Here is a 19,690-nt window from a genome sequence, read left to right as displayed (position 1 = left end):
CCGGTAGCTGACCCGAGGAAAGACACGTGATTCCACATTACAGTAACTATTCAAATATTTACTCAACTTCCTAAAGGGATTTTACTGCCACTACTTAGCTGCTGTGGTTCAAATGCTATCCACAGTGAAATAAAGTGGTTTAAAGTAGTCTTGAACTAGTTTATGCTCCACTGTAACCACAGCTTTGGCTGAAGCATGGACACCCACTTCATTAGCTATCTGAAACCATGAAAGATGCTGCAAATCCAAAGAATCTCTTTCTAAAACCCCATGTATTTTTACCAGAATGATAAATTTGTCCCTGTGTACTGATTAATGTGGATTTCACATTGAAAATTCTGAGCTTCCTTTTTATTTTGCTAGCTGATTTGCCAATAAAATTATAAAAGCATAACATGTTGAAAGCTGGAATTTTCTTCCTGAGCTGAAATCAAATATTTTGACATTTATTAGTTCCATAAAACACTGCTAAAAAAATAAACATTTTAGAGTTCATAAGAAACATATGCTTTTCTGTTTATAAAAAAAATAGCTGTACTGGGACACTAAAAAAACATTCCTGGAGAACTGCATTCTTTGGGGGATTTACATTTTTTTAACCCTTTTCCTTATTACCAGGATCTACACCACATTTCTAGAATCACAGCAACTCTGTGTCAATAGCATTAACTCTGCTGCTCTACGGAGTTGAATTTCAGCACTACTCTGTGTTTACTTCAACTGGTATGGCTGGGTTAGGTACAGCTGAAGAATGAAAGGAATTACTTTGAGAAACTTAGCAACATGTGAGGGGGGCATGTATCTGAAGAGATCTCATATGCTTTGAATCAAAGAAGTCGCAACCTGTGGGATCAATAAAGCTTCCCCAAGATCTGCATTATCTCAGGAGTTTTCAGGTGCTTGGTGGCCTACATGACAGCAGTCCCCATTCTCCTGTGAGTAGGAAACTGCAGCAGTTTAGAAGAACATCTTGAGGAAAGGGTGAATGACTAACAATATTTAGCAAAGCTACAGGAATTTTGGCTGAACAGGCTCAGACATTAAGTTTAAACCAGGACAGATATTTCATGCTGGGTACATCTGACTTTAAATCAAGTTTTGCCTTCAGGCAAGGAAGCATGAAATTGCCCTCCTGTATTCTGTTTCTAAAGGGTTTTGCATCATGGTTCAGGGTAGACAGCCTCCTGAGTCATTGCAATATATAGATGCAAAGTTTGCATTAGAAAGAGGCATTAGGGTATTTTTTTTTATTATTATTTCTTCATTTACAGAGTTCTCATTGTATTATTTAACTCCTCATTCCTGTTTTCAGAGGTCCAGGTCAGCACCATTTTGAGAGAACAGAAGGCAGCCTTCAGCCTGACTCCCAGCAGTTTTCTGTCTCACTGAGAGACTGGTAGTGACTCTGGTGTTCCATTAAAGCCCTTATCACCAATGGTGCATTCAAAATCTGATTCATCTCTGTGGATTTTTGAGCATCTAATACAGAAACTAGTCCCACTGTAGCCTTTCCCTTGGGGAGCACTGTTTCCCATGCCACTGCTCTGCCTTGCTGCCTCTTGTCAGGCTGTTTGAATATCAACTTTTATAAGTGCTCCTTCCAGTTTCTGCCAAAGTCATGCTCTGTCTAATGCTGAAATCTTGCAATTCACCTCAATTCATAGAATCATTGAATTGTCTGGGTTTTAAGGAACCTTTAAAGGTCACCTAGTCTAATTCCCCTGCAATCAGCAGGGACATCAACTAGATCAGATTGCTCCAGAGTCCCATATCACCTGGCCTCAGATGTTTCCAGGAATCAGATATCTAGTCCCTCTCTAGGGAAACCTATTCCAGCATTTCACCACATTCATTGTGAAAATATTCTTCCTTATATCTGGTCTCTATTGACACTCTTATAGTCTAAAACCATTACTCCTGTTCCTAGTGCAACAGGCCCTACTAAAAAGTTTGGCCCCATTTTCTTATGGGTTCCCTTTAAGTACTCAAAGGCAAACACTTTCTTACCTTTAAACTTGCAACATGTTGCAAGGATCAGGACAGCTACTCAGATTATGGAAAGAGTCAAGTAAGTCTCTATACAGGTTTCAAATTTAGCTGTATCAGTAGTCTTTACTGAGAGGGAAGACTGTTATCTATTCCCTGAAATGCATTATTTTGTCCTGGGAAGAACATCATTACCACATGAAAAAAAAAACCAAGAATTTTCCTCCCATCTCTCCTGCTCAAAAAACCCAACTAAAAAGAGCATTACCCTCTAGCTAGTGCCTACTTAAAAAATTAGTCTTCACTACAGAAATCTTCCAGCAATTCAGATTTCCAGATCGCTACATGGGACTACCCACCTCTCAAACTGAAAAGTCTTGTTGACTGAGGCATGACCAGGACGGCTACACTTGACAAGGACAGTTTCCTAAGAGAAAAAAGCAAATTAGCTATAGTTAATATCACAGGCACACACAAAAACCAAATAAGCATCAATCCTAATGTATCAGGTGACAGCTTTAAGGATCAGAAAGTCACCCTTCTCCAGCAGTCACCAACTCATGAGGCTTCAGAGCATGTATAATGCAGAGAACTTGCAAAACCATAAGGAAGGCTCTCAAAACCCATTCCGGTTATTAAATAACAACCAACAAAACATGCACTTAAGTTCAAGAGAAAGATCTAAACCCTTACCTGAACTTCTTATTGAACCTAGAAAGTCACAGGCAACTATATGCAAGCTCCCCAGCTGCCACTACAGGCACAAAAAAGTTGCAAGTAAGAGTTCTTTTTTTTTTATTGTTGGGCAAATTTTCATAGTGCCTTTACAGATTGATCTCAAAGATAGCTCTGTCTAGAACTAAGCAGAAGATGTATATTTCATTAAATAACATGCTAGCTGAGCAAATAACAATCACATAACAGTATGTCCAGCATGCAAAAGGCTAATAAACATCACATTTCTTCCTTTCAGTTTATGAGTATTTCTACCTCTTTGGAGAAATGCATAATTATCAAACTAATGATGACAAAACACTCTACAGAATGACCTATGTTACCCATCCCAGTACTGGCAAATTTAGCTGAGTGCAGATGTCAGTATAACACTGCTACAAAATGGCCTGACATAAAAATTCTAATAGGATCAGTAACCAACAGGCTCTGGGGGAAGGAAAAAGGAAAAAAGCCTGAAAAATATATATAATGATGGAATATATTTCTGATTCAGATATCCAATTTACTTCCAGACCAGCTTTCTCCAAGCTGAGAAATAAGAGAAAAATCCTCTACTTGCATAACATAGAAACAAAAGAACTGACTGTTAATAGGCAGAAGTTTCCTATGAGCATTTGTAATGACCACATCCAGTCAGGTTTTGAATATCTCTAAAGATGGAGATCCAAACCCACTCTGGGCAACCTGTACCAGTGTTTGACTACCCTTACAGCTTCTTTTCATGTTTAGGCTGAATTTCCTGTATTTCAGATCGCACTCATTTCCCCCTGGGCTGTCACCACCAGAAAGAGTCTGTGCATTCAATACCTCCTCATCTGCTCATTTTCTCAGGTAGTGACAATGCCAGCACTGTTCAGTGGCCTAATCTGTGTGGAGTGGTTCAACCTGATGTGTGGTGTGGACTCACTCTCCACAGTTATTGCACAACAAGCTTCAGAAGAAAGGCTCAGACAGTTGATGTTATGTTGAGGAGCTGAGCATACACAGGACAGCAAGAAGAAAACTTCAAAAATCTTCAAGTAACTCAAAAACTGAAATGCAATACTCTTCTGTACATCTAGTAAAATCTTAAGCCTTATTTATATTTAAAATCAGAATAATGTTTCTTTAGACAAGATGAACAATATGTTAGAAAAGACCATGTGTCTTAAGAATGATACGAATTTCTAAACAAACCAAAAAAACCCACCCAGAGACTAAATGGAAGTCATGTAGTCTCTGTGCATCTGGTTCTCAAATGTAGCTCTGCTTTCTAACCCAATCATGGCAAATAGCTGCCTGGTTATGTTACACACAAGTATTTTCAGGAAAAAAATCTGGAGAGACAGTTATGATCTGAAAAGTAAAACTAATAAAGTCAGCATCTCTACCACATACAGTCTTCCTTCACCTTGATCTAAAATTTCCTTTAAATTATTGTCTGGGAAATAGTTAACTTGTTTCCAGAAATACAATCTTTGACTGTGTTGCAATAATAAGTCAAGCCCTATATTTTAATCTGAAAATTGCACATTTATCCTAGCCACAAGCATAACAGCTTCAGTTGTTAACAGCAAAGTAAACAGGCAATAAACATTGTTTTCCTTTATTTTTGTAAGATTAGTCTAAATGGACTGCTTTTTGTAAGAAGGATTCTTGCAACCATTTTTTTTTCTTAAAGATAAATTCACATTAAGAAATTAACATAAAAACTAGAGGTGTTTGATCAAAACTGGAAAGAATTTTAACTAAATAAATGTCAAGGCAAAATAAAACATTTGAAGTCTATATTGTGTTTTCCAAAACCAGGAAGTCAGTATTTTGCAAATTTCATTTCTCAATCAAGCCCATGCTTAAATTTGTATTCCTGAAATATTTAATAAGATTAGCATATTGAAGGTCACTCTTTCATTCAAACTAAAACTTATAAATTGGCATAAGTAAGCAGACACTGCCTTGCGTGTAAACATATCAATACTGTAATACATCAGATATCTATATGAAATAATCTAAAACCTAAATATTGCCTGATTTCATCCCGATGCAATAAAATTTAACAGGTCAGAAATGATTCAGTATTTTATAGTATAATAAACGTGTCAGGATATCCAGAATACTATGTCTACTATTACAGATCCCTGTTTTTTATCTCCTGACATATTTATTCTTTCTTCATCTCTTTATGAGTTCCATTAGTTACCCATCTGCACACATATAGATATGGATATATATAATTATCCATAGTATGGAATGAGAGCTGCCTAATGAAACTATAATTTGGGAGATTTAAATGCATAACATACTGTAGGTCACTTCAGCAGTATTTTAAGCACTACACTATAAAAAAGAATTTGGCTCATCACCATGTAAGTAACAGCCAACTAAGCAGCCAACTAAGAACTATGGCAGCTATGAAAGTTAAAACCCATTAACAAAGTTAATACTTTGACCTTAGCTCACACTACTGTGCCTTTTTAAATTTTATATCTTGGTAATGGCCTTAATTAATGCTGGAATGTCATTTGGCTTTGCAACCTCAATGACCATTCTTCCTCCAATGGATCTAAGCCAGGATACTTTAACATGCTTGACTGCAGCACCACATAGGCTGCTGTGGTTCACGAGGTATCAGATTTCTGTCCTAATGCATTAGCTGTGCTGCAATAGTAAAATTTGAAAAAAGCCTGACATAAGTTTAGAAATAGCTACAGCACATACAAGTGGCTCAAAGGGACGGACAGCAGGAAGTCAGCAGCAGTTTGACTGTTGCAAACATTCAACCTTCAGTTAAAGGACGGCTGCCCCAGCAGAAGCTCCAAGCTATTACCACTACAAAGAGTCAGGATGAAAACAGCACAAACCACCTGCTATTGCATCCATGGGCAATCAAATGTGAGCGCCACCTGACCTTGTTGTTTCAGTTTTTTTAAACTCAGGATTCTCATGCCCCACTTGTTTCTTCTAGTATTCTATGAATGTGCTGTTGAATTCCACCATCAAATACTCACATCATCAGCAGCATATGCTGCTTTTTCTGAGAAGTTTCTTCGCCTGTAAGGGAATAAAAAAACATCAATAGGGGAAAAAGAGGTACCTTCCAAACCACAAGTTTAGATGAGAAAAACAATGTTTAAAGTGTCTGCGAATTACACACTATCTGAAGAGTACCTTTCAGAATAGTCACTATTATTGTACCCTATGTACATACTAAGACCACAGTAATTTTGGATAAAGAAAAAAAATTAGGTGCAATCAAGCAAAATAATCTGCTTTAGAAAAGACATTTAGAACAAACCAAATTAAGATGAATGCATATGCAAGCCATTCTATTATTTTGAGATTGTTGCATGAGCTTGTAACAAGAGGCTTTCACTTTAGAAAATTAAAGTGAAAACCACCCTCTTTTCAGGTATTTGTCCCTGATCTTGAATTCATGATTAGTCCAAACACTGACTGGGATTACTGAGATGCACAAATCTATTTATGTGTGCAAGTTTTTGGAGAATCAGTCCACAGTTTTACAGATAAGATTTATTTAAATTACTTTTTGATACATTAAGAAAAGTTACCTGTGACAATTCTTTGTTTGGCCCAGTCCATCCTGTTCTACACTGCAAGTCAGCACCTGATTGCACTATTTCACACTGGGTTCCTTCCCAGGAATACCAAGCACAGGTTAATGCAAGTTTCAACTTCAGGCTTCTTGAAATATCTGTCTGTTATTTTTGACACTGTTCTAATTAAAACAATCTCTTTTTTTTTTTTTTTTTTTTTTTTTTGTAAGATTTGCCAAAACATAATAAACTTTAAAACACTGAATGTACTCTTTTAGAATTACCAGGTAGTAAAAGAAAGCCCCAAATCAGCTATTTCCTGATAAAGCAAACAATAATGTTACTGGTTTCTAGCCACCCACCTAGTTTTCCCCTTCTTTCTTTCTTTCTTTCTTTGTATACACTTCAATCCCTACTTTCTTTCATGTTAATCATCTATTGAGAATTCAGCCTGTTAAGCAGATACTTGCATCTAATCCCTCTTCTCCTTTTGGATCTTGGAATGTTTTGACACATCAGTTACAGTAAACCTTTTATAAATTAGGGATGCAGAGCCAAACTAGACTGAAATAGAATTACCAATGTTTGTGGTGACAGCCAATGTGTTCTATAGCATTACAAAACAATTGTAACGCTGAGTGTGTTTCTCTACCCACGACTTCTGGCAGCTCTCACATTACTGCATCCCAGAATTTGTATAGGATAGTGAATACACTCTAAACTGATTGCAGCTGTGTTACTTCTGCCAAGCCAAGGATAATCCTGGCTTGGCGGAACAACTATGGCTTTCTATTGAGATGGACATACTTTTAGTCTGGGGGATGAGATTGGCTAGAGCCAATTTAGCAGGAGAAAGAAAGCAGAAATTTGTTTTTATGATACCATCACTGTCTCCCCACATAAAAACAGAAAAGTCAAGGACACAGTTGTTCTCATATAAACATAACTATTGTTTTCTCTGTATTTGAATTGTGAGTCAGATAGGATCTAACACAACCAAAACCAAGTATCACCTGTCTTGTGATACTGAATGTCCAGCAGCATCGTCAAAAGGTAGCAATGGTCGAATCCTGCAGTGGACTCTGATATTTCCTCTCAGTTCCTGGGATAAGAATATTAAGCTGTATTTAACACAAGTGACTGGACAGGATAAATACACTGAAATTTGTCAAACAGACATGAATATGTTTAAGAAAGCCAGTGTTTACCACATCACAGCCCTAGACTCTGCAGGGAGAAAAATAGAATCAATATAATTTGTCTTAATAAGGTAGCTGAAAGTACTTGAGAAGTATGAGCTCTTCATAGTACTGGAATTGTATAGCCCTCCCTAGCTCATATGGACAAAAAAAACCCCAACCTCTGAGCCATTTTTCCCTTCCCTTCATATTTCTCCTTCCTCCTTACCTGAGCTTTTTCAGATACCTCTATTAACACAACAGACAACATTACACACTCCATTCCTCTTCCACCAGTCCTGAGGAAGATGTGGAATAAAAGAACGTTGTCTATTTTCCTCTCCACTGTGTTCCTTATGATTAAAAGCCAGTAGCTGATTTTTCACTCTAGGGCATTTTAGACCAGTTTATCTCTTCCATTTTGTTAGTGATCAGTTCTTCTAATTTTGTATGATTGAACATAGCTTGCCTGTGAGGACTATTGACCATTGATATTAATGTGCCATTACTCTGGGGAATATCCTTTCAGTAAACTGCAGTACAAGGCAAAATTTAGAAGGTAAGTACTTTTTAACAAAGAGATTCATTGCCCCAGGTAGAAAAACTTTTAAAAATGTGGTTTGAAGGAGGCTTGTGTTTCTAAAAATCAGGTCCTGAATTGGGAAACTCGAAGTCATTTGTGGGAATGGGAAGAAGAGTAAATTTAAAGTACAAATAGGAAAAAATCAATCCCAAATGAATCATCACTAATAGCTGAGCAGGATACAGCTAGAGATATCTGGAAAAATAAAAGATGACTACTTTGCAATATCAAGTTAATAATTTTAAGAATTTTAAAACTATTTCAGAAGCTGCAAATTTAGAGAAGAGGATGAAGAAACTCAATTTTTGTCCACTATTCAAAATGATGATACTCGATCTTGTGTAAAAAGAAAGGATTGGGGTTTATTGTAAGACAAATGTGCCTCAGCAAATAAACACATCATATAGAAACTGCAGGGGCAAGTGATATATCCATGTGAAGTATATTCTTTACTTATATTGGTGAGGAAATTATGGGAATAATTTCAACCAAATAAGCCAATGTTCTGTTATTAAACATACTTACAATTAAGCTGTTATGTAGAGCCTTCCTCTTCTGCTTTTCTTTCTCATACCTCTCTGTCACCTCTTGTAGAGACTGCTCAAGATCAAAAGCTTTTATCTGAAACACTAGAAGAAAGCAGTTTCAGAGACATAAACTCCATGACTTTACAAAAGGAATTGTCCAGTAGCACCTCATGAAATATAAGCACAAACCTTCTCAACTTCTACCAAATTTCAGTTAGGAGGGTTAGTTTCTGATTTACTAGACACTTATGAAAAATCCCATCGTAGTTCTTGTTATGTGAAGCTACAAATAATTACCACAAATACACAAGTGAAGTCTTGAAAAGCAATCAATATATAAGATACATAAAGGCAATACAATTGTGTCAGTTTAGTTAGAGTGATGTTAACTGCCAGTGAAGCCTGAAACCTACATTTGAAGCTGCCTGCTGCTAGATGGGGCTGTCACTTGTATGGCTCATACCACATCTGCTTTTATTAGACTCATGTGGGCTAACATTACAAGAAGTTAACCTGCCATTTATCCTCAGCCTCACTTACAGTGCTACTAATCCTTTACAACAGTTGTAAGGTTCCCCTTTAAGATAGGTCCATCGCTCCATGAGGAATTCATAGGAAAGATGGATCATTTGAACCCTAGAGAGTCTCTTTCACCAAACTGAGAAGACTTGCAGAGGTCATTATAAAAGCCTTCTAACTTCACAAATGGTTTTATTTCAGCCCAATTACATAAATACTGAGCAAGCCTAAAACAAACATACAGTCCAAAAGACATATTATCTCACTGTAAGCTTGTGTAAAAAGCAAGCTTTTAGGAACCCCAGTGGGAAATCAATATCCCCAGCAATTATTGAGCAGTTTGGAGATGCAGAGTATCAAGCAGTCAAAACCAGGGTCTGAGAGCTGAACTAGCAGGATGGCCACCAGCCTCAGTGTGTGCTACCTTGCAGAGCAAGGAACAGACTTAGTATCTCAGCACGGTCACACATACAATTTAATCTCACTGGTTTAGACTAAAAATCAGATAATATCAAGGGAAATTTGTGTACACTAGAGATATCTCAGATCTTTTTTTTTTCTAACACCCAAGCCATTCACCTCCAGCTCATAATGTTCCTTCACAAGTGGATGCATGCAGGGGAAGCATGATGTTAACAGCTGGGGAATCAACATCTAGGAATTTCACTATTAAAAATCCTTCTTTTGCATCCAGCATGTGGAGTAATACTAGCATGCTTTGGCTTGGAGAATCCCATGCAAATATGTTACCATAAATTTTCAAAAGAGCTGCTTACAGTCACTGACCCCTAATCACACTATAATTTTTTAAACACAAGGTTAGATTCCATTGATTATTTCAGTAACCTCCAAAATAACTATCTTCCTTTACATATTTGTGTACACACTTCCCTAAGTCTCTTAAACAAGCAGTAAGGTAAAGCAATAGATGCTGAGGATGCTCTTCCATTATTCCACTGCTGAAAGGAAAAATGTTTCCTAATGCATAAATTATTTTTTTTCTGAAAGTAAATGCAGTTACAAATTATGCAGTTACAAATACAAACACTCATTTAACATTTCCCTTGTTTTCTGCTTGGCATCAGATGCAAGCTATACAGGAGTTACATTTGCATCTTTAACTTAGGGATAGACATTGGGTACATCTGTTATAAAATAATAATAACACACTCTTCATTAGGCAAGAGAAAGAGTCACCACATGAATGCAGCCATTACAGACATCCCTTTTCCCCATTCTTTGCCCATTCCATGGATCTATGTGGAAATTTTCTGGGAGCTGGGAATGCAAGCAATTTTTCAGTTTAAATGTTACCAATCACAGTAACATCAGTGTCACAGTTGTGATGTCTTGCAAGCATATGCAAGGGACTGTAAAGGTTACAGTCCCTTTCCTTTAATTGACAGTTGCAGAGCTTTTTATTCCCTCCCCTTCAGTGCTGCACCAGATGTTTTGCTCTGCTCACACAATTGTTTCCTCAGCCACACAAAGGTCTAAAAGCAATCCTTCCTTCTGAGCAAATTCTGTCCTGGATCAGCTCCCTGATCTGTTCCGTGTGTGATTTCACAAAGAGTTACACAAACATAACAGAAAGGTCCATAACAGAGACACGAAAAACAGGAGCAGCATAGCCTAGCACAGCCACAGCACATCTGAGATATGGATGTGTAGCTGTCCCCATAGTTCCCTGGGGTTCTTAATGTTTCTTGCCAGTCTAGAGTCCATTTTTAAAAGGAGATCGATCTGCTCGTGTCTTCCAGGACAAGCAGCTATGATGGAACAGACTTAATTTCAAAACTTCTTTTGAATTCAGCTGTATTTTATATTCCATACTGCAACATTATTTTTAGCATGGCCTGCTGTAATAGGTCAAAGGTTTTAAACTAAAAGAGGGTAAATTTACATCAGGTATAACAAAGGCAGCTTTTACAATGTGGGTGGTGAAACACTGGAACAGGTTGTGCAGAGTCGTGGTGGATTCCCCATCTCTGGAAAAATTCAAGGTCAAGTTGGACGGACCTCTGAGAACCTGATCTCGTTGAAGATGTCCCTGCTCACTGAAGGAGGAACGCAAATACATGACCTTTCAAATCTCTTCCAAACCATTCTGTGGATTATTCTTTCAGCTGCTACAATAGTTCTGTTGCTGGATCCAAGGTCCCTCTCCTACTTCCCTACTCCACACTAAAGGAAATGCTCTCAGAGGGCAGCTGAGCTAGTGAAAATCACTTGTGGAGTTGGGGATAAAATATGATCCCTCACATTCCACCAATACAAGTCATTAGCACAGTGCAGAGCTCACTTTCTCCAACAAAAGCAAAGCACATAGGTGCCAGCACATGGACAAAATGGGAAAGCTCCTTTTTCAATCTTCTTCAGCCCAGAAAGAAAGTCCCAGAACTGCAAAGCGTATCTAAGTTATTAGGCTTGTAAGTCACCACAATTTCCTCTTTCTGATAATATCTGCATGGTGAAGTAATCTAAAAACCAATCTCAATTTTTTATGAATTCCTACTTTTCCAAAAATCTGCTGAATTACTGCATCTGTCTCAGTAGTATCCTTTGCAGTTTGGGGGTCAATATTTTTAGCAAAAATGATAGCAGCTTTATCCATGAGGGAACGGGCCTATAACAACAGAATAATGGGCAGTTCCCTCTTTTATGAATTGCTACTGCTTAAATTCCAGTGGGAAAGGTGGCAGTAGCCTGGCTTTCAGATTGTGAATAAATATTTCTAAGCAAAGGACTGCTCAGTTATTATAAGAAAGTTTTATAGTTTGCTGCATGTCAACTACAACCTTGAAATTTACCTACTCAAATGCTTCTTCTGTAATTTTCTCCCTTGTTTTCAATTTCTATTTTAAGATTAAACTGGTAATATATACTGTCTCCAGAATATATACTTAGGGCTTTCTGTCTACAAAAGATTACATGTAATTTAAGCATGGCAATTCCAATGGTCATATTTAACCTTAACAATAGAATCTCCATCTAAAACACTTGACAGAGAACTGAAAACCAGCAAATTCAAAACAAAAGTCATCCAACAAAATACTAACAGACTATTTTGTTATAGTTAGGAAAGCTTCTTCTGCTTATGATTTCAAAGAACAATGCACCAGTGCAAATTAAGAACAGTCAACACAATTTTGCCAGGCCTCTGAATTATTTATTTACACCACAATAGCTCAAGTGCCAAATTCAATCTCATATCTGTTCATTTAGCCACCTGCTTCTATAAGAGAAAAGTTCACTTTTTAGGTAAAGGTAATCTTCAATTTTGGGCTTTTTTTCCTTGATGGAACATTTTCTCTACAAGAATAATAGAGTAATCAAACAAATTTTAACTTAGCACTTAACATACAGGAATAAGTTCTGTAAACACCCATCATCAAGAGTGCTGTTCATTGCTATTGACATGAGGAGTCCCCAAAATGGATCAAATCAGTCCCAAAATGAAATAATTCAAGGAAAGAAAATGTACATTTTAAATGGCAACACATGGATATCAGAGCACCACAGAGGGTCTCTGAGCATAAATTTGTGTATTTGTTGTAGTTCACCACTACACATTCACTGCTACGTGTCCAACAATTTAAGCACTGTGTGTGTCCTGCAATCCTCAGGCCTGGCAGCAGCTCCACCAGAATGAAGGATATTGAAAGCAGGTGCAGAAATCCACACCATGGGATCCAGGTGTAGGACCAATGCACTTAACCCTCAGTGATGAGGGCAGAGTACACTGGCTCTCTTTCCTATGTATACATGAAGAACGAAGTACCTGAATTCCAAAACAGTAGTCCATGTGCTGTTGGTATCTACAGCCCAGCAGATGCAACTGCTTTTTGATTTTGAAGTAATTTTTTTTGACAAATACACAGAAATACTAAAAATCAAGTCTATCCTAATTTCAGGCAGTATTTTCAGAAACCTCTGAAATCAGCCAAGTCCTTTCTTGGTATAGTCAAAAGCAGACAAATTTCAGCTTTATAAAGCAATGCATTCTTTATTCATCTCTTCTAAAATAGCCAAATAAAAAGCTTGAGAACTTCAGTTTAAAAATGTTACAGCTGAGCCAACTCAGCAGCAGTCTAATAGCAGCTGTAATCCACACAAAAGACAAATCCAAATTATCAGTCATAACCTCTGCAGTTATTTGTACTTCTAATGCTTCAGAACTCCTCAATGATTTAATGTCAAACAAGAAACAAGGGGTACAATTTCAGTGACATATTTCTCAAAAATCAAACTCAACCTTTTAATGTTAGTAACACTGAACAATTACATTGTTGATGTTACATGTTTGAAATCTAAGTGCAATGAGCCTTACTTTGCATTGCTTCATTCTGCAGCTGTATTCCCTGGAGTGCTGCCAGAACTTGGTAAAGACAAATCTTGCTCTGACGTTGAAAGTCTTTTGAAAGCTCAAGAGCAAATGAATGAAGGCTCTTCAGGTCTTGCTTAAGCCTCTTCTCAGCAAGAAGAAAAATATGTTATAAAGACACAGAACCAGCAGTTAAGAAGAACCAATGTGCAACACAAATTATTATGGTGAGACATCACAGGCAGGAGGAACCCTCTACTTGACAAAAGGAAGCCCTCAGGAGTATATCCTTCAGTAGGAGTATATATTTCAGTATGTTTGAGAAGGATCCTACAAAATATTTAGCAATGTAATTTCCTAAAAGTTTCAGGAAGACTTTATGGATCCTTATCATTTTATCATACCTATTTTGACCATAACACAGCTTCAGGTATAACCAAGTCTCTTTGTTATTTCATCAGACAAAAATAAGTGTGTGTGAGCATGTGTGGGCTCCACTTTTAAGTCATATCCAGATTCAGCAACAAAAAACTGTGATCTATATTATTTAGAGAGCCTTGCTCCCTCCTAGTATTCATTGACATCTGATAGGTTTACTACCTTAGTCCACTGGTATTGCATCACAAGCAGTTCTGCCATTCTAGCTAAAAAATGTAAAATACCACCACAAAATTTACAAAGCAGAACCACTGTAATTGGAATAAAACAGTATAGTTCCATTGGAAGGGACCTGCAACAACCATCTAGTCCAACAATGCTGCAGTTAAGTTGCATCCTTCTGTCTGTTAAGAATCAGATTTTTTTTTCCTGAGATACTTGTCAGTATGCAGCATTCAGTGCTGCCCTGTGAAAAGCTGATATTTGATAGTGTCCCTAAAAGGAACTCAATTATCTACGGAGTAACTTCATAAGTGCTTCAACAAAGGCAAATATAATGGTTCTGGCACTAGGAGAACAGTTTCTGTCTTTCTGAGACAAAATCAAAACCTGACTGAGCATACAGCAAACTACTCTTCTTGTGAAATCTGACAGAAAACTCTTAATAACCAGTGGAGCTCTCAAATGCTTTTTTAAAAGAATTTGCCTGCCTGGTTAAAGTATATCACAATTTCTGGTTTTAGGGATATCTGTATGACAGTCAAATGGGGAATTGTAAAGTTTTGATTACAAAAATATCTATCTCAGGTATTAATAGCATCCTATATGTAAGATCCTGGAACTCAGGAGCATGCATTTTTACCAGCCTCTCAGGTGACTCTGCAGCTTATTACAGCAAAACCACTATGAAATCATTGTTAGACTTCTCTGTAAGCTCTGTTGTGAATACAATAAAGCCACAGATCAGCTTCATATCACACCATTTTCTGGGGTTTACTATATTTGATAAGCATGTTTAGGTCATTGACTACGTTATGTTATTACTAAATGCCTTTACCTTGATTGCTCCATGCAGCTGGGTTACAACAGAACTCCTCTGCAATTTCATCTGTTGGCCATGAGCAGCATAGAGCTGCAATATTTCATTAGTGCTTCTTCCAGCCAACCCTTGGTACTATTAAAAAAAAAAATCACCAAAAAATCACTTCAAACACTCATGTTTTCTATTGCATTTTGTCCCCTTTTTCTCTGTATATGTTGCCAATACTTAATTTCTTTGCTTTTACCTTTTTTTGAGTCATGTGAAGAATCACCTCATGGTAACAGGCCAACATCACGAAATTCTACTTTCTTAGGGTTGTAAACCTGAGCACTAGATTACTAAAATGCTTTTGCAGTACCTAAACCCTCTTAGTTATGCTTGAGCTGCATCTAAAGGGTTAAAACTATGCCTTCACTTGGGGAAAAGGGCTGGTTACACAGCTGGATTAAGTGTCCCTGAAACTAGATTTAATGCAAGAAAGCATTGTGGAAGGACACGAAACAGAACAAAGACAAACATGCAGGTGTTAACTGCAGAAGTCCTGAAGTAGTTGGTAACACACAGCCCCAGCTTTGTGCCCCCTGACAACACCAACTCCACTACAATCAGTAGGGTTCAATAGTGCCAAGCTGGGCCAACAAAGCCCTACTCTGGGTCTTCAGAGATCACAGCAACCAAAGAAATTTTTTAAATTTGTGGGGAAGAATGCTTTCTAACAGTCTAAAATTACCTATTATGCAAAAGTAATTTTTATGGCCAACTTGGGAATTTTTTGAGATGTTGAAATCAAAAGGAAAATGGAAATAATGCAACTTTAAATATTTACAGGCATGAATGCAAAAAGAGTCATCTTGGTAGAGACTTCTTGTCAAATTCAGCAATATGGAAGAATGTGTATTACACTAAGAAAAGTATTTTTGTAATTTTCTGACAGTCTTGGTGATTAAAATTCTTCATGCCACCTGTTGACATCTATCACTCCTTAATCAGGACCAATTGCCTCTTCCTCTATTTTTGAAATGCACTTGTGTCTTGCAAAGACTTATTTCCTACTGTATTCACGCCACATATTCAGTGACTGCAATCCCCTGCTATTTAAATTAGGAAAGCATAGCACAACAAACAACACGAAAGACCTAAGCTACTCACACAACGGATTTGATTCAATTCCAATCATCTGATAACAATAGGTAAAAGCAAATATTTCATTGCAGTTTAACTACAGGCGATATTGGCAAAAACAGTACGACATCCTGGAGCAGTTAGGATAAAGAAAGATTGTATTTTCAAAGAAAAAAGTACTTCACTTATTGCAACAAATATTTTCATGTGGCTTTTTCACCTTCACAAAGCATGAATCTTCTATTTTTACATGCAAGTGGAAGCTCTGTACGACAATGCACCACCTTAGCGCTAATAGAAAAAGTTCTTACAAAAAACAGCAGGAAGAGGAGTTTTTAAAAACTTGTTACAGGCTTTAAGCTCCTAGATACAGAGACTGATTCTACACAGTGCTTAGATGCTCTGAAAATCTAAGGATTTTCAAGACTCACGTTACTCAGATGCAATTTTTACAGTTTCACAAAAGTGCACACGAGTAGTGCACCAGAATTAGTATCTCTAATCACACGTGAAAAGCATATGTATATAAGCAATTGCAGTACTCAAGCCTTGTTGTTAAATAAGCTTAGGATAGTTAAAACCTCCTTTTAGCACCTAATCTGCACCATCTGCACAGATTCCCCCTGACCCTCCACATTTCTCAACACTAAGATAAAAACAGAAAGGTCGATGCTATTGTCATTGCATCACTTCCACTATCAAGTTAATCTTTATTGCAAATGTTGTCTTGATTTTGAGGTTTTCTCAACTAAAATAGTTTTAACATTCACCAGAGTTGTTCACAGGCCAGCACTGATAAACCTGTGCTTGAGCACAGAAGCAAAAAATGGACTAAAACATTTTTATAGTCAGCTTTACCTCAAGCAGAAGTGAAACTGAACTACTCAATAGTGTTCTCCAAAGGGAAATCTCAGTTTTGCAATCAGATCCATTCTGGCAAACAGCTTTATGTAAAGAAGGCTGCAGAGTCAGGACTTCCAAGACTGCTAGTAAAAGCAAGGGCTATAAACAGACTTCCAAACAGGAAAAAGCAGGGCAAAAGGAGGAAGAAAGAATGTGACTTCCTACATTCAGTACCAACCCCTCCAGTGTGCTGCCGGGATAACAATATACCAAGATGCAAAACACAGAAGTGCTGAAATTCATCACTTTCATAAGGATGTAAGGGAAGGTCTACTGCAGGAGATAACATTTTAATAAGACTGATGCAACCTACAGACAAACATTTACACTGCAAATCCTTATTTATGGCAATCCTCATAAGTTTGTCTCCAAAGCTTCCCAGCTCACTCCAGCCAAAATGAATCCAATTAGCTTTTACAAGTTCAGAATGAGACCTCTGTTAACCCTGGTCCCTGTGACTGAATTTGTTGCAGCTCAATCACTCAAGGCAGCTCCACCGGAGATCTGAAGGATCAGGGACAGACAGTCAAGGGCAGGAGCTTTTCTCACCAGCTGAGCTGGTGAATATTAGGCCATATGGTGCAATATTGCACAACCTTAAATAATACTAATTTCAATTAATATTGTTTTTAATAGAGAGTCTTTAATTAAGGCAAAACTATTTCACAGATATCAGTTCAGCTCATATTTTCAGATTGCTGGGGCAAATTAACCAAGAAGAGGCAAATTTTTAAAGTGTATTTAAATAACTGCCTGAATCAGTGCAAGAACCATCACTGCAGGGTTAACTGCAAAGGATTTCATTTGACATTGTTTCTGGCTGATGCCCACACTCCTTGTGTGTCTGCAGGTGCCTGTTTCTTCCAGCACATTTTTCAATAAAATGAAGCAGAGCTCTGTTTCAAAATAGAGGCTTCATTCTCTAATACACAGGCAACTCCTTCCTACATCTGATATACCTTACTGACTAGAATAATTTCTTTCTTGTGCTTGTGAGGATAAAAAATAATCAGCTGAAATACTTAAGGCTTTCAATGAATATTGTAAAGCAGAACAAAGACAATAAAACCATTTCTTCAGAATAAATTAACGTTCTTCTGTATACCTAGCAAAAGTCATTTCAGATATATCACCTGTTTCTAGTTAGACTTTGAAAAATGTTAAACCAATTTTATCCAGGGGTGTCAGCAAACCCACAGGGAGGGCAAATGGCTTCCCTGAGGTCACCCAACCAGTTAATGTTTCAGCCCAGATTAGAAACTCTTGGCCAACAGTTTGTAGTGCCACTAATATTCACAGCTGGGTCTACTCTAGCAGCCTAGATCTACATTCAAAATTCTTTAAACCTCTTGAAATCCCCCCTTTGAAGGCCTGAAACATTATCACAGGCTGCTCCTTATTTCATTGAGGATTTAGGAATAGCCTGTGGCTCTGTAGAAGGACACAAGGCAGTGAGGGCACCCAGTTGTGGCTGTATGCTCTGTGCCAAGGCACATGTGCAACACCAGTATTAAAACACACCCAGCAGGGCAGCCCTGCTCATGGGCTGCTCTAATGCAATGCCTCTCCTGCACTCTGTGAACAAAAGCATCATCCCAATTGTGTCTGTAAGGATTCCTGAAAAATCTGCCATTGTCTTTTAGACAAACATGTCCCCTGGAAGAAGAGATATTCCATATTTAATGCTTCCCAGGTCATTCTCTCAGCTCAGCTTCCTAGATTTAAAACAATAGCAAATATTTAAATTCAAGCTGACTTCTAATTACTTAATCAGCCTGTCATTACTGCTACCATTCATGGTCTGGAAAGAGATGCTGAGCCTTAATCCCTTCATAGATTTTCCCAACTGGTAAAGAGGGCGAAATCTGAAAAGAGGATGGCAGATTTCAGTGTCTTTTTTTCCTATTTCCACAAAAATTCTTTTTGAAAAAAATAAACAACGGTCACCTCTGCAAGTTTTAGATGAAGAGCAGCATTTTCAGTTTCCAGGACAACTATTCTTTCTTCTTTGGTCTAAGGAAGAAAACCCACCCAAATACACAAAAAAAAGAAAATTAAAAAAACACGAGTCTGATTAATATAATTTCATTATCATATTCCACTGTTTCTCAAACTTCTGAGATCAATGGATTACCAACCCCATCTCCTAATCACAACAATATTTGTATATGAGCATGCAAAAATTAGGATAAACTCTTAATATGCCTTTATTTCTATTTTTTCTGTTATATTGCTTGCTCGTGTGAGAACACATAGGTACACAATTCAAAGCGCTTTTGCTTGGCGAAACCACCTCCTCCTCCTGGCATTCTCCAGAACCGTGGTCCTTAGAAAAGCACTATTTTATTTATTGACACACAAGCAGGTAAGTTTCCATCAAGGCAGCGCTATTCGAGGTCCCCGGCAGTGCCGGACGCTCCCTCAGGGCAGGGGCTCCTCCCGAGAGGCAGCGGGGGCAAGGGGAGGGAGGGAGCGCTGCTCTCTGCTCTGACACTCCACTCCTACCCCAGCCCGGCTGGAGCAGGCAGCTCCAACCCCTGTGGCCCCAGCGAGGCCCCGGACATGGCGGACCGGGATCCGGCCCGGGAACGAGCGGGGTTCGGGAGCGCCCCCCCGCCCCGCCCCTCAGCACGCGCCCGCCCGCAGGCCCCGCCCCGCCCCGCGCCCCCTCACGCGCAGCCGCTGCTCCAGCTGCCGCAGGCGCTGCGCCCACACGGAGGCCGGGTCGAGCCCGCGGCGCGCCCACATCATCCTTCCCGGTCCCGTGTCCAGGCGGAGCGAGAACTCCCCCGGCTCCGGCTCTGGCTCCGGTGGGGATTTAACCCAGGACGCGTCTGGGGCGGTAGCGCGGCTGCCATGG

At 38.4% G+C, this 19,690-nt stretch overlaps 1 protein-coding gene across 1 annotated transcript in view; it reads right to left on the bottom strand.

Annotated features, from left to right (window-relative positions):
• KIF25 (kinesin family member 25) overlaps window positions 1–19,171 on the bottom strand; it is a 39,250-nt gene extending 20,079 nt beyond the window's left edge. Inside the window, exons 1-7 of the mRNA XM_083858265.1 lie at window positions 18,778–19,171; window positions 14,821–14,937; window positions 13,392–13,530; window positions 8,541–8,644; window positions 7,268–7,356; window positions 5,709–5,751; window positions 2,346–2,413 (exon numbers count right to left, since the gene is read on the bottom strand). Coding sequence (XP_083714391.1) covers window positions 2,346–2,413; window positions 5,709–5,751; window positions 7,268–7,356; window positions 8,541–8,644; window positions 13,392–13,530; window positions 14,821–14,871 — 494 coding nt within the window. The 5' untranslated portion in view covers window positions 14,872–14,937; window positions 18,778–19,171. The remainder of the gene's footprint in view (window positions 1–2,345; window positions 2,414–5,708; window positions 5,752–7,267; window positions 7,357–8,540; window positions 8,645–13,391; window positions 13,531–14,820; window positions 14,938–18,777) is intronic.
• Window positions 19,172–19,690: the final 519 nt, after the last annotated feature.

This window comes from Zosterops lateralis (genome assembly GCF_965231275.1).
Source record: "Zosterops lateralis genome assembly, chromosome: 3".
Taxonomy (NCBI): domain Eukaryota; kingdom Metazoa; phylum Chordata; class Aves; order Passeriformes; family Zosteropidae; genus Zosterops; species Zosterops lateralis.
The sequence above is the reverse complement of the archived record's forward strand: the minus strand, read 5'-3'. Positions and strand labels throughout refer to the sequence as shown.